The 14,096-nt window shown below is 37.6% G+C and overlaps 1 protein-coding gene across 13 annotated transcripts in view; it reads right to left on the bottom strand.

Moving 5' to 3' along the window:
* Positions 1-5,315: 5,315 nt before the first annotated feature.
* The window catches only part of TIA1 (TIA1 cytotoxic granule associated RNA binding protein), a 28,679-nt gene continuing 19,898 nt past the window's right edge, over positions 5,316-14,096 (bottom strand). For 7 of the 13 annotated variants that reach the window (XM_036087928.2, XM_036087942.2, XM_036087936.2 and 4 more), the window contains 6 exons: positions 11,410-11,518; positions 10,927-11,022; positions 10,728-10,812; positions 10,230-10,353; positions 9,130-9,275; positions 5,316-8,022 (listed from right to left, as the gene is read on the bottom strand). In XM_036087928.2, the coding sequence (XP_035943821.1) occupies positions 7,896-8,022; positions 9,130-9,275; positions 10,230-10,353; positions 10,728-10,812; positions 10,927-11,022; positions 11,410-11,518 (687 nt within the window). In that variant the 3' untranslated portion in view covers positions 5,316-7,895. Of the gene's footprint in view, positions 8,023-9,129; positions 9,276-10,229; positions 10,354-10,727; positions 10,813-10,926; positions 11,023-11,277; positions 11,519-14,096 lie in introns of those variants that run through there. The other 6 variants (XM_036087931.2, XM_036087951.2, XM_078056436.1 and 3 more) reach the window with 4 other exon arrangements.

The raw sequence follows: 14,096 nt of genomic DNA, 5'->3' as shown, positions 1-14,096 counted from the left end.
ACAAGCAGGGGGAGTGGGAGAGGGAGAAGCAGGCTTCCCGCGAAGCAGGGGGCCCGATGCGGGGCTCAATACCAGGACCCTGGGATCATGACCTGAACCGAAGGCAAACATTTAACGACTGAGCCACCCAGGCGCCCCTGGATTTACTTGTTTAAAAGATTCTTTTGGGGTTCTGATTCTGTAGAAACATGTTAGCAGCCTGGTTCTGGGTCTTTTCACTCCTAGAAACCATAGAGCGCAACAAGGAAAACATATGACCACTGACCCCACAAACACTATCTTAGGTGACACTGAGGAGGCAGAGAAAACTTACAAATTCCACATTGAGTGGTACTGGATGGGAGGCCAACAGAGTGTAGTGTGGGAAGAATGGGATGAGTGGGCTGGTGGTGGCAGATCCCACTCTGCTAATATTCATTCTGAGAAGAGCCACACTCTGCGTGGAGCCTGCTGTGAGGACTGAACAAGTGAGTGGTAGGGAAGGAAGAAAGAGGTGTGAAGTGCCTGGGATTCCAGAGGTCTTTCAGAAAGCAAGTTAGGGGATCTCCTTGAAAGGCAGGAATTAGGTCTCTTTTTTTTTTTTTTTTTTTTTTAAAGATTTTATTTATTTATTTGAGAGAGAGAGAGCACATGAGAGGGGGGAGGGTCAGAGGGAGAAGCAGACTCCCTGCTGAGGGGAGCCCGATGCGGGACTCGATCCTGGGTCTCCAGGATCATGACCTGAGCCGAAGGCAGTCGCTTAACCAACTGAGCCACCCAGGCACCCAGGAATTAGGTCTCTTAATGTAGCAGATGAAGGAACCCAGGGAGATGAGAGCCCACACAGAACTTCTGAGCAAGGTCACATCCTGGGGCGCCTGGGTGGCTCAGTTGGTTAAGCATCTGCCTTCGGCTCAGGTCATGATCCTGGGGTTCTGGGATCGAGCCCCATGTCAGGCTCCCTGCTCAGCGGGGAGCCTGCTTCTCTGTCTCCCTTTGCTGTTCGCACCAGTCCTATTCCCTGTTCTCTCTCTCTCAAATAAATAAAATCTTAAAAAAAAGTCACATCCCAAAAGAGATAATTCATTGTAGCCAGAGGAGGGAGGTAAGAAAACTGGATGGGGTTCCTCTCCTTCATTCTCCTAACGGTTTCAAATACAAATAAATAGAAAGGAATTAACACAACACTTGTGTAGAAACTCTAAAAATATGAAATAGCAAAACTTACCTAGAGTTTCCCTGGAGAAAACACACAAGAAAAATGTTCCCACAAAGCAGCTGCGGATAATACACCAACATTCTAATGTGAATCAAACCAACCTAATGAAGCAGATGCAGCTAAGAAATACAAGAATTCCTCACACCTCTCAGGATGGCGAAAATAAAAAAACACAGGAAACAAGGGTTGGTGAGAAGGCGGAGAAAAAGGAATCCTCATGCGCTGCTGGTGGGAATGCAAACTGGTGCAGCCACTGTGGAAAACAGTATGGAGGTTCCTCAAAAAATTAAAAATAGAATTACCGTATGATCCAGTAATCCCACTACTAAATATTTTCCCAAATATATAGATATGCCCTCCTAGGTTTATTGCAACATTAACTGCAATAGCCAAATTACGGCAGCAGCCCAAGTGCCCATTAATAGATGAATGGATAAAGATGTGGGGTTTACACACACACACACACACACACACACACACACACACACACACACACACACTGACTATTACTCAGCCATGAAAAAGAATAAAATATTGCCACTTGCAAAAACATGGATGGATCTGGGGTATAATACTAAGTGAAATTAAGTCAGAGACAAATGATTTGACTTATATGTGATTTCACTTATATGTGGAATTTAAGAAACAAAACAAATGAAGAAATAAAGAGACAAACCAAAAAAACTCTTAATTACAGAGAACAAACTGATGGTTGCCAGAGGGGAGGTGGGTGGGTTGATGGGTGAAACAGGTGATGGGGATTAAGAGTAACTTATCTTGATCAGCACTTAGTAATGCATAGAACTGTTGAATCACTATATTGTACACCTAAAACTAATACAACACTGTATGCTAACTCTACTGGAATTAAAATTAAAAAAAAAAAACAAAAAACAAGAACTCAGGGAAGATTTGTCCCTGAAGTGAAACAGAAATTGGTATTAACTTAAGAAACAGAAAATGACAAAACCATTTCATGAATGAAGACTAGGGACACCTGGGTGGCTCAGTCAGTTGAGCAGGCGACTCCTGGTTTCTGCTCAGGTCATGATCTCAGAGTCTGAGATGGAGCCCCACATCAGGGTCCATGCTCAGCGGGGAGTCTGCTTGTGGATTCTCTCTCCCTCTGCCCCTCCCCTCATTCATTCGCTCCTGATCTCTAAAATAAATAAATCTTTTTTTTTTTTTTTTTAAGATTTTATTTATTTCATTGACAGAGAAAGAGAGACAGCGAGAAAGGGAACACAAGCAGGGGGAGTGGGAGAGGGAGAAGCAGGCTTCCCGCCAAGCAAGGAGCCCAATGCAGGGCTCGATCCCAAGACCCCGGAACCATGACCTGAGCTGAAGGCAGCCGTTTAACCAACGGAGCCCACCCAGGCGCCCCTAAAAGAAATAGATCTTAGGAAAAAAAAGACTAAAAGGAGCACAAGTGAATCTGGAAACCATAGGAAGCATGTTACGGAACAGAGATTAGAAATGAGAAAAGCAAACAAAAAGATAAAAAGAACTAAGAACAAATGATAGAAACATGATAGGCAGAGGATATCCAACAATATTCTAAGCAGGGGAATACTACAAATATTTACGAATGTCATTCAAGAAAACTTCTTAAATACCTTAGTACATGTACTTGGCCCAGGAAGGGAATGTTTCCTTTTCGTTAGGATGTTTTTCCCGACAATTGCCTCTTCTCACTTGCCTGATTTTCTTCCAACATTAAAGTCTTCTTACATCTTCCGCCCTCCTGTAAAATGGCTCATTCTGTAATTATCTACATAGCCCAACCTGTCAGATGATCAAGTTGAGCCCTCTGACCATCAATCTAGACTGGCTGCCAAGTTGCTTTCACAACTTATCCAGGACTCCCATGTTGGACCCCATTCCTAGACACATTTTTTGATTTGCTCTCATTTTTATGGAGCTTATCCAGTAACTGAGAACCAGTGAATTCAGGGAAGAGAATTTGCACGTCCAAAAATGTCTTTATTCAATGCTCACCCATGGCAGTGCATGTGTGTGTATAAAATATCATTGGATATATAATTCAAACTTTTGAAGACACTACCCCACGCACGGATCCCTAGTTTCTAGCGTTGCTGTTGAGTATTATTCTCAATTCTTTTGCTCTCTGGTAAATTTTATTCTCTTTATGTCTGGTGTCCTAAAATCTCATGGTGATGTGCCTTCCCATGGGTCTTTAATATTTATTGTGCTAACTTAATAATAGCTTTTTTTCAATCTTGAGACTCAAGTTTATCAAGGAAATTTTATTTTCTAATAAATTTCAACCACTGCTTTATTTTCTCCGTTCTCTTCCTGGAACTCCTATTGGTTGTATTTAAACCTCCTGAATTGATTCCTATTTATTTTCCCCCTCCATTTTTGATTTCTGTTCTAGAACATTTCCTTGTCTTTTAATATTCTCACTGAATGTATTCATATTTTAATTTCTTCTAACATTTTATTAGTATCCTGTTCTAATTTCTTAGAGTATCTTCTTATATCTGAGGATATTACAGTTCTTAGAAGTTTGTTGGATTCTTGAGAATTGCTTTTTGTTTAGATCTTTCGCAATTACCCTCAATTTCTGGTGATTTTATTTTTAAAGATTTTATTTATTTGAGAGAGAAAGCATGAGCAGGGGGAGGGGCAGAGGGAGAAGCAAGGTTCCCACTGAGCAGGGAGCCCGATGTGGGGCTTGATCCCATGACCCTGGGATCATGACCTGAGCCGAAGGAAGACGCTTAACCGACTGAGCCACCCAGGTGCCCAATTTCTGGTGATCTTTAGCTGTCTTTATTTAAAAGTGAAGCACTGAACACCTGTTTGGAAGACTTGTGTACATGGGCAGGGCTTACTGATTGGCATTCTCCACTGTAAGGGGATTGGTGGCCAGCTGGCTTTTTGGTGGGGACCCTCAAATGTCAGCATCTGTCTTTTCTTTCTAAAGTTGTTTATTTTTTCCATGTAAGCATCCTCCAAATCCTAGAACTGAACAAGGATAAGGAGCTAGGAATCTAATTTCCCTGGTATTAGTAAAACTGTACTAAATCCCTATTCCTAGCCTAGTAATCCAGAGATGGATGTCTACTTTTTCCTTTTTTAGTTGAATTACCATCAGAACTTCAGCTGCTTCCAACATCAGAGGCCATAATATAAAATCCTATTCAAGTTAGACACATTCATATATGTTTTATTAAGGCTCCTAAATTAAAATGTGTTGTTTTTGGGACGCCTGGGTGGCTCAGTTGGTTAGGCATCTGCCTTCAGCTCAGGTCATGATCTCAGGGTCCTGGGATTGAGTCCCGCATCGGGTTCCTTGCTCAGCAGGAAGCCTGCTTCTCCCTCTGCCTGCCACTCCCCCTGCTCGTGCTTTCTCTCCTTCTCTCTCTCTGACAAATAAATAAAATCTTTAAAAATAAAATAAAATAAAATAAAATGTGTTGTTTTGAAGGTAGGTTCTTGCAGTTCTAAACACAACAGTCAAAATTGCAGTGACAGGAAAAAATGGAAAAACCTCCCACAAAAAATGATTTTGTCTTTAGAACTATTTTTCATTGAAAGAAGTTTTTTGTTTGTTTGTTTTAAAGTAGTCTCTACACCCTATGTGGGACTTGAGCTCACAACCCCATGATCAAGTGTTGGATGTTTTCTACCAACTGCCTCTAAAGGGTTTGCTTTTTAATTCCTACAAACACACTTTACTTTCCAATTTTCAACCTCAAGAGCACCCCACAGCAAACCTAACTCTCTTTGTGTATATAATCTAGTCCCTACCAACCGCCTTCTCATATGTCAACTGAACTCTAACACACATAAAAAAGGAAGACGAGCAAGCACAGGGACAAACCAGGAAAATAAAACTACAATGTGGAACTAATTTTCAACAGGGAGATAGTATCAACAAGGAAAATGAGATCCTAGTTTTATAATGAGTTAAATCTACAGAATGCCAATTCTTTGTGGTATTAAATAGTAATCCAATGCAAACCATGGTTTCTGGAATAAGGTTAAAAAAAAAAAAATCTAACAAATACCTGAGTGAATATAACAATATGGTTAGACCAAAAAGAAAAATCTTTCACACACAATAATCACTGCAAGAAGATCCCACAGGTTATAGAAAACATAAAGGAACTTTAATATCCAAACAGTCAGGGCAAAGAATACTGGATTAACGACCCATTAAGTGTGAATCACTTCAGGTTCTTTACAGTACCAGATGTATTTTATAGTAAAATCTGAATGCATATTGCAGAGAACGAAACCATTTTTAAAACTTTAATTTCCTTACCTGATACTAATACCAGTATTATTTTTAGACTAAAAAATCTTTTAATGATTTTAACACTAGGAGTAAGATTTAAACCAAAGTTAGCAATGTTCCTGAAATGTCAATTTGTTCAGTAGTAACTTTTTTGAGAAATACCACTTTCTTCTCAAAAAGTAGTTAATGTACACTTTAAGATTTGTGCAATAAGAAAATATACTGGCTAATAAAAAGTGTTACTTGAGAAAGTCAAAATGAAAGAAAAACTATACTTTTGCTTAAATTACTTATGCCCAAATAATTTACCCTGCAGTCCACAGATGTACAGGAAATAAAATATTTTTGAGTAAGAAAAATAATAAGGGTCTTAAAATAGAAACATAAACCAGAAGAATCTAAAAATAACTTCCTGATATTTTACTTTTTGAGTATTTCATTTAAGCTGCTTCTGGTCGCATGTCCTGATCTGTAGACGTTAACAAGGAAATAAAATTCCCAAGTATTTAAAAAATTTACTCATCTTCCATAAAGCAACTTTTAATGTATCAACACTTAAAAATACACAGTGACGTACGTAATGAAACATCAGTACAACTGCATAGAATTGAGCTCCAGAGAATTAAACACTTATGAGCTGTCTTTCCTGGGCTCTGGTTTACATGAATATTGGCTTTAGAGACCAGCTTCATTTGCTCCTACCTGGAAGAGACAAGGCCAGGAAACTTAAGATTTCACAGGCCTTTTCTGTTGCTAAATGCTAGGAGCTCTCTGAAGGTCTTAAAAACAACAAACCATCCAAATATGTATACTGAGGACTCTTCCCCTTTGTGAGTAAAGGAAGAAGAAAGTTTGTGACTTTCACTGAAAACAAAACAAAAATCTCCCACAACTCTTCTAAGAGACTCTGAAATGTACTAGAAATTTCAAAACTAGAACAATGCCATCAAAGATTAAACCTAATGCTCGGAGCCACCCCAAAATAATAAAATTGGGAACTCCAGGAAAACAGGTACCAAAAGAATCAAAATAATGATTGCACTGAGGATTCTCCTCTTTGAAGGCTGTTTAAGGAGGTAGGATTTTAAGGTTTTTGTTTTGTTTTGTTTTGTTTATCTTTTGGCCTCTGAACATTTAAAAAATGCTTTGCCCGGCTGGTCCTTCAGGCTAATTTTGAAGTTCACAACGAACTCCAAGCCTGATATAGGATATTCTACAGTTTCACAGCTATCATTTGTATGTATTAAAATTAAGTTGATTTACTCTTTTTGAGTAAATATAACTAGAAAATGGCAAATTAATATATTCCTTTACATACAACTTTGTGTCTCAAAATTCTTGAAAAACAAGAGCAGATGACTTTGTATTCAAAGACTACCAAAGTGTGTATTTGATATTCACATGCAAACAACTTAAAACCTTAGAAATCTCCTGTCAACTCTGCATGATGCCCTTAAGAAGGAAATGACATACAAAGCTTGCTAACTGTGCAAAATATTAAACTGCTAAAACATTTTACAGAATGAAACAATACACGTAAATGTAGAAGTTGACACATGAAATTAACACAGGCTCATAAGAACGTCTCACATTTCAGAGATTTTCTTTAGTAGCAAGTTTTTGTTTTTATATTTCCTGGTACACAGCAAAGTTTATCACAGAAGATAAAAATCCTTTAAACAAATCCAAGAGGGAATTCTTGAGGCACCTTCTCATATAAAACACAAAATGAATGCAATTATCAATCCATCTGAGAAAAGTTTTCAATCTAAGTGAACATCATTTTTTTCCCCATTTAAGTATATTTTACAGAAATTTAATAAGGCAAGACAAATTTGTGAAAAATGTAGTTACAAAAATGATGTAAACTAATAATTTATATTTTAAAACCCCAAAGGGAAAACAGTGGAGATGGGACAGTTCAAACAATGCTTTTAAAAAAACAAAAAACAAAAAACCCTAAAACAGAATTGTGCACAAGCTGAAGATTACAAAGAACTTCTAGACTTTGCACAGTTTTGGTTCTTCATTTTTTTTTAACATCTTTATATTACATGTTTTAAATCATATCAGGAATGCAAACTAGAACTGCACACTACTTTAGTGGAAAAAAGTTCAACATTGTGCAATTTTCTGCCTCTTAATTTTAAAAAAGTGGCAGCAATCCCTGCATTTGTATTTGAAACAAGGATCTGAGAAACTTTATCAAAAAAGGTAATGAAGGCAAAAATTGGCAGACATCCAGCATCTTGTTTCTTTTTAAAACAATGTGGATGATAAGTAATTTCATGATTAAAAAATGAATCTTTTAAATAAATACATTGTATCTGACATTTGCACTGACTGATTTGATAAATCTTTAAGTAAACAACGGCTTTACTACACTCCCTGTAGCCTCAAGCCACTGGCTTTAGATTATGGAGTCCTTTTTCACTGGGTTTCATACCCTGCCACTCGATACCCTGCAGGCTGATTAGGCAACATGCTGCCATTCTGTCCTGGAGGTGGCTGCACTCCATAATTTGGTCCCATCCATGGTGCAGAAGACTGTGTCTGACTGGTAGAAAATGTGAAAGAAGCAGAGAGGAGGGGAAATCCACTGGTTAAAATAAAATGTAATGCCGAGAAAAAATAACATATACATAGAAAAAATACTTTTACTTAAGCCCAAATATAAGAATAATGGTTATGCCAAGCAAAGGCAAAAGTTTTTTCTCTTAAAAACAAGCATCCTCATAGTGTTTAATTTGTGCAGTTTAATTTTGTTAGTTTAATATAGCTAAAAAAAAAAAAAAAATACCCTTTACCTGTAAACATTTCTCTCCTTTGAATTCAGAAAAAAGTCATTTCTAATCTCAGAAAGGAAAACTGTGCACCTGGGTTAGACATAAATTGAACAAACCACTACCTGAAAGAAACTCAATCATTTGGCACAATAGAGACTACCACTTATATTACTCAAAAGAAAACATTAAAACAATTATTAGCATATGTAAGCTCATAATATTTTTCAACATTACAAATATAAGGTTCTTTTATTTTTTAAAAGATTTTATTTTTAAGTAAACTACATCCAACACGGGGCGCAAACTTACAACCCCAAAATCAAAAGTCTCATGCTCTAATGGCTGAGCCAGCCAGGCACCCCACAAATACAAGATTCTTTTAAAATAAAAACTGCAAAGTATTTTTAGTTTCTTTTTCAAAAATTTAAGTGAAATTTCATAATTCAAGGTGTATAAAGGAGCATTCATATAACAATATGTGATAAACCCTAGAGTGCAGAAAAAAAAAAGCATAACAAATAAAACAACTAGCATCAAAATAACTGTATCCAAGAACGGCTAAATGATCATTACTCAAATAAAAAGCTTAGCAATTATTAAGCTCTCATTTTCTTACTTTAATATGAGTTGATTCATTACCAAGCATTACCAAAATTCTTTTAACACTGGTTATGCCTCAGAGCAGCACATTTCCAGACAAATTTTTAAAGAAATACACTTAAAACTATAAATTAAAAACAGCTCTAAACTAAGTCCTTCAAAGGCTAAAACTTGCTTTAGACAGAGGACCACATTACCTACTAATTACTTAAAATCTCTTCCTAAGTTCTTAACTTTTTCAAAGGCTAATAATAAAGGAGAAAAGAAAATATGCTTACTTAAATCCCTGCTGATTCCACGCCTGGCCATACATTCCATACGCAGGTACCTGCCAACCATTAGGCATATACTGGCCAATTTGTTGTGCATTTCCATACCACTGGCCCCACTGGCCATAAGCTTGTGGATATCCAATTTGATTCTGCTATTAAGTAAAATTATAACAAGTAATTTAGTATTATTTAAAGTTATATGTACACATTCACTCCTAATGTACCACAAATATACAGCCATAACACATAGGGCCATCATTGCAATTAAAATAAAAGGATAAACAAGAGTTTATGAGATAAATGCATTAAAAAAAAAAAGTGAGGTTATACTGCTGTAACTCTTCCTCATGCTCTAAATGGCACACTCTTTGTAAGGCAGTAGGTAATGTCCCAATAATAAATATCAAACTCAGTACAATGTTCAAGTGTTTTGTAAATTAAACTAGATAGGGAAAATAGAAAAGACTACTTATTCCTATATTCAGTTTACCTAAAAAACTTATATAGCTTATATAGTTTAGGATTTTCTTATTCCTTTCTTAGTGCTCCATTTACAATTTGTTCACAGAAAACTTTTTTTTTTTTTTAAAGAGAGAGAGTGCAAGAGCATGCAAGACAGTGGATATTAAGCAGGCTCCACGCACAGCACAGAGCTGATGCGGGTCTTGATTTCACGACCCTGAGATCATGACCTGAACCGAAATCAAGGGTCAGACGCTTAACTGATTGAGCCACCCCAGGTGCCCCCTCACAGAAATCTTTATGGGATCACATCTGAACCATTAAAGCTGCCTGGAAAAACGTAAGCAGCAAAATCTAGAAAAAATGCGAAGGCTCTAAATATATTTATAGCTTTTGTTTCAACTGAGTCAAACATGCTTGTGAGTTCTCCAAACAGTATGTGAATAAATCTACCAAGTGTTAAGAAAAAAGCCTGAACACCCTGTTAGGTAAACTACTACTCTAGAACTATAACACATACAGGAAGAGCCCTTATAGATTATCATTTTAGCTAGAAACTATTAACAAGGATTATCAATAATTTCATTTTAAAATAACCTATTATTAGCCTAGCAATTACTCTACAAAGTCAAGAATCCTCTCACCTGTTGCACAGGATTTATCATATCAAGAGTTTCTTTGCCCCAATAGCATTTCACGACATGACCTTCAATGGTAGTTCCATTAACAGAAACGATTGCATGTGCTGCACTTTCATGGGAATTGAACCTATTGAAAAGAATATTAAGAATCACCAATATAAACTGTTTAAGGTACTTATGAATAAAACCCATTTTTAAAAATCAAGCTGAGCCTGAGGTATAAGAGGCACTTCACACAAAAGAGTAAGATGGTATATTTTCTTTGGTATGTTTTCCCAAAAATCCTGTAGATCTGAAGAAACTTCTTTTAACAGAGAATGTTTTATTGATCTTGTGGTTACAAGGAAGGAGCCACTAAAACACAGTGGCAAATACTGCTAAATGCTAGAGAAATTTCTACTTCTTTACAACCAAGGTACATTTTTAAGAAAACTATTAAGTTAAATATTCAAAATGATTTTTGGGGAAAAAGTTTTTAAAAAAAAAAAAAACCACCCATACCGAACAAATGAATATCCTTTATCTGGAAAGACTCGAATTTCCATTATTTGTCCAAATGGTGAAAAAGTCTGACGCATTAGTTGTTCTGTTAGATAAAAAACAAAAATAAACCACACCAAGTTATATAAAATCCTACAGACATTAAGCTTTTCAGTTAAAAAATTAACCTCAAAATGCCTCACAGGTAAGGCTCCCATACCTGTCAGCCCGGAAGTGACACCTCCACAGTATACAGTACAGTTGCTTGGACTAGACTGATTTACAACCTCATCATATGATAGCTGTTTGGTGTTTGCTGGGGAGGGAAAAGTTTAATATTTTAAATTCATTAAATAAAATGTTCAGAAAGAGAAAAGCAGTATCAACTACACTACTATAATGGTAATTTTTACCTTGACCAAAATGCATAATACATAATACATTTGATTGAGGATTAAACCTCCCCCAAGAATGTCTAAAAAATTACTCAATATTCTCTATTTAATAGGAGACTTGACATTAAAGACAATATCATTTATTATTTAAAATTACAAAAATGAAAACTAAGTACATTTTGAACAGTAGTCTTGATTTGCTTCTCATCTATTTCTGCAATAAGTCTCCGGGAACAGCTCTAACATTTAAAATCTAGTGTATTTTTCTCCAAAATTCCACATTTCCTTTTCTTCTCCAATACACCTACACTCATATGTACTCTTTGGAGCTGGAGGCTTTCGGGTTGCCCAGTTAGTTCTGATTTGTCTTCCACCAAGCCACTGGCCACCCATCTGTTGAATGGCGTTTTCAGCATCCTGTTCCGCACAACATTAGAAATGACAAAGAAGCCACCATTAGTTGATGTTGAAAGACCATTAGCAGTAGAGAAAATTCAGTTGCTTTTCACAAATGTCTACTGAATGAAAATGCTTTATAAAATACACAATATACAATATGTTTCCTAAAATGCAATGGTGCTTTTAAATTATCTTTCTTTTATTTGGATATCAGACTTTGGGAATGTTAATTACCTGAAAAAGTTCAGAGCCCCAAAGCCCTTATGAGATAGCTATTATAAAGTTCATGTAATAACTCAGACTATTATGAAAATCTCACTTTATACAATCCAACAAACTTGTGACAATATTTGGTTTCTCATTCATCCAACAAGCAAACAGTGAATAGCTACGATGTTCTAGGCAGCAGATTAAGTGCTAGGGATTCACCGGTTAATGAGACAGACATGGTCTCGGCTGCCACAGAGCTGACATTCTTTTGGGGCCACAAACTTATCACAAATTGTGGTAAATGCCATGACAGAAGCAAAAGGATGGGAGGACCTGGCTGGCTCAGTTGGTTAAGCATCTGCCTTTGGCTCAGGTCATGATCCCAGGGTCCTGGGATGGAGCCCTACGTCAGGCTCCCTGCTCAGCTAGGAGCCTGCTTCTCTCTCTGCCAGCCAATCCCCCTGCTTGTGCACTCTCTCTCTCAAATACATTAAAAAATAAAAAATTTTAAAAACACAAAAGGGAGGTGCCTGGGTGGCTCAGTCGGTTAAGCGTCTGCCTTCGGCTCAGGTCACGATCCTGGGGTCCTGGGATCGAGTCCCGCGTTGGGCTCCCTGCTCAATGGGGAGCCTGCTTCTCCCTCTCCCTCTGCCTACCTGTGCTCTCCCTCTGTATCAAATGAATAAATAAAATCTTTAAAAAAAATAAAATTAAATAACACAAAAGGATGACCTACAGAATATGGGCTTTGGGATCTACTTCAGACAGCATGATTAAGGAAGGTCTCTCTAAAATATATCATGTATGCTGACACGGAGAGGAACAGGAGCTAGCCAAGTCAAAACTCCAGGGAACAAAGCCCTTGTGGAGAGAAAAGCATTGCGAAGTGTGTTCCAGCAGGAAAGAGTTCGGTATGTATCTGAAAAAAGCATGTTGGGGCACCTGGGTGGCTCAGTTGGTTAATGGTCTGCCTTCAGCTCAGGTAAAATCCCAGAGTCCCGGGATCAAGCCCTGTATCGGGCTCCCTGCTCAGTGGGGAGCCTGCTTCTCCCTCTGCCCCTCACCCTGCTTGTGCGTGTTCTCGCTCTCTCAAGTGATATATAAAATCTTAAAAAAAAAAAAACAAGGCCATGTTAAAGACAACTAGTTTCAGTGGAATCTAGTGAGCTAAAAAGGGTGCCAGAGGAAAAAACTAAAAGATTTTAAGTAAGAGATTATCATGATCTGATATATGTTTTAACAAGGCCATTCTTAGCACTAGGAAGAGAATGGTTTAGGGAGGTGCCCCTGTACAACACATTTAAACAATTAGATCCCAGGGCGCCTGGGTGGCTCAGTCAGTCAAGTGTCTGACTTCAGCTCAGGTCATGATCTCAGGGTCCTGGGATTGAGCCTCAAGTCAGGCTCCTTGCTCAGCGGGGAGTCTGCTTCTCTCTCTCTCTCTGCCCTTCCCCTCCATCCACGCTCTCTCAAATAAACAAACAAACAACAACAACAAATAAACAATTAGATCCCAAGATACCATGTTACTATGTGAACAGCTGAGATATAATTGCAGTGCACTCTACATTCTCTTACCCAAACTTGCAAGCCATGTAAACATTTTTAAGGCAAATTTCTTATTTGGAAAATAAATTTTGGGCAAAATGGTTGCAAGCTGTTATGGCAAATATCTGGATAGTAAGAGTTCATATAAGGAATAACCAGACAGTTCCAATGTAAGCAGACACAGGAACTAGTAAAAAAAAGTCTGATAATATTTGGTGTTAACTGCAAACAGATATATTTTTTAAAAAAGTCAGAAGGAACTGGCACAATAACCAATGGTCATAAACTTCACCTAAAGCCATTAAGAAAGGATACAGTATCTATTTCAAATACCTTGTTTATTAAAGAAAACCTTTCTAAAATACATTTCATACTACCAAAAACTTTTTTCTTTAAAGATTTTATTTATTTATTTGACGGGGGGGAATACAAGCAGGGGGAGTAGGAGAGGGAGAAGCAGACTCCCTGCCGAGCAAGAAGCCCGATGTGGGGCTCGATCCCAGGACCCCCGGATCACGACCCGAGCCTAAGGCAGACGCCCAACGACTGAGCCACCCAGGTGCCCCCATACTATCAAAAACTTTTAATAGCTCATTTTCTTTAAACTTTTTTTTTTTCCCCTTAAAAAATTTCTCTATGCCTAACATGGGGCTTGAACTCCAATCCTGAGCCAGTCAGGCTCTCCTAATGGCTCATTTTTTAAGGCATTCTTTTTTTACCCCCTAAGGTATTCTTACACAGAAAGTACAGTAGTGTTTCTGTAACTTATCTTTGGCAAATGACAGTCCTAACATAGAAGCAATACACTAAAATCTAAGGTTAACGAAACCTTAGTATA

This window comes from Halichoerus grypus, chromosome 10, assembly GCF_964656455.1.
Source record: "Halichoerus grypus chromosome 10, mHalGry1.hap1.1, whole genome shotgun sequence".
Taxonomy (NCBI): domain Eukaryota; kingdom Metazoa; phylum Chordata; class Mammalia; order Carnivora; family Phocidae; genus Halichoerus; species Halichoerus grypus.
Note: the sequence above shows the minus strand (reverse complement) of the source record. Positions and strands in the feature narration are given on the sequence as shown.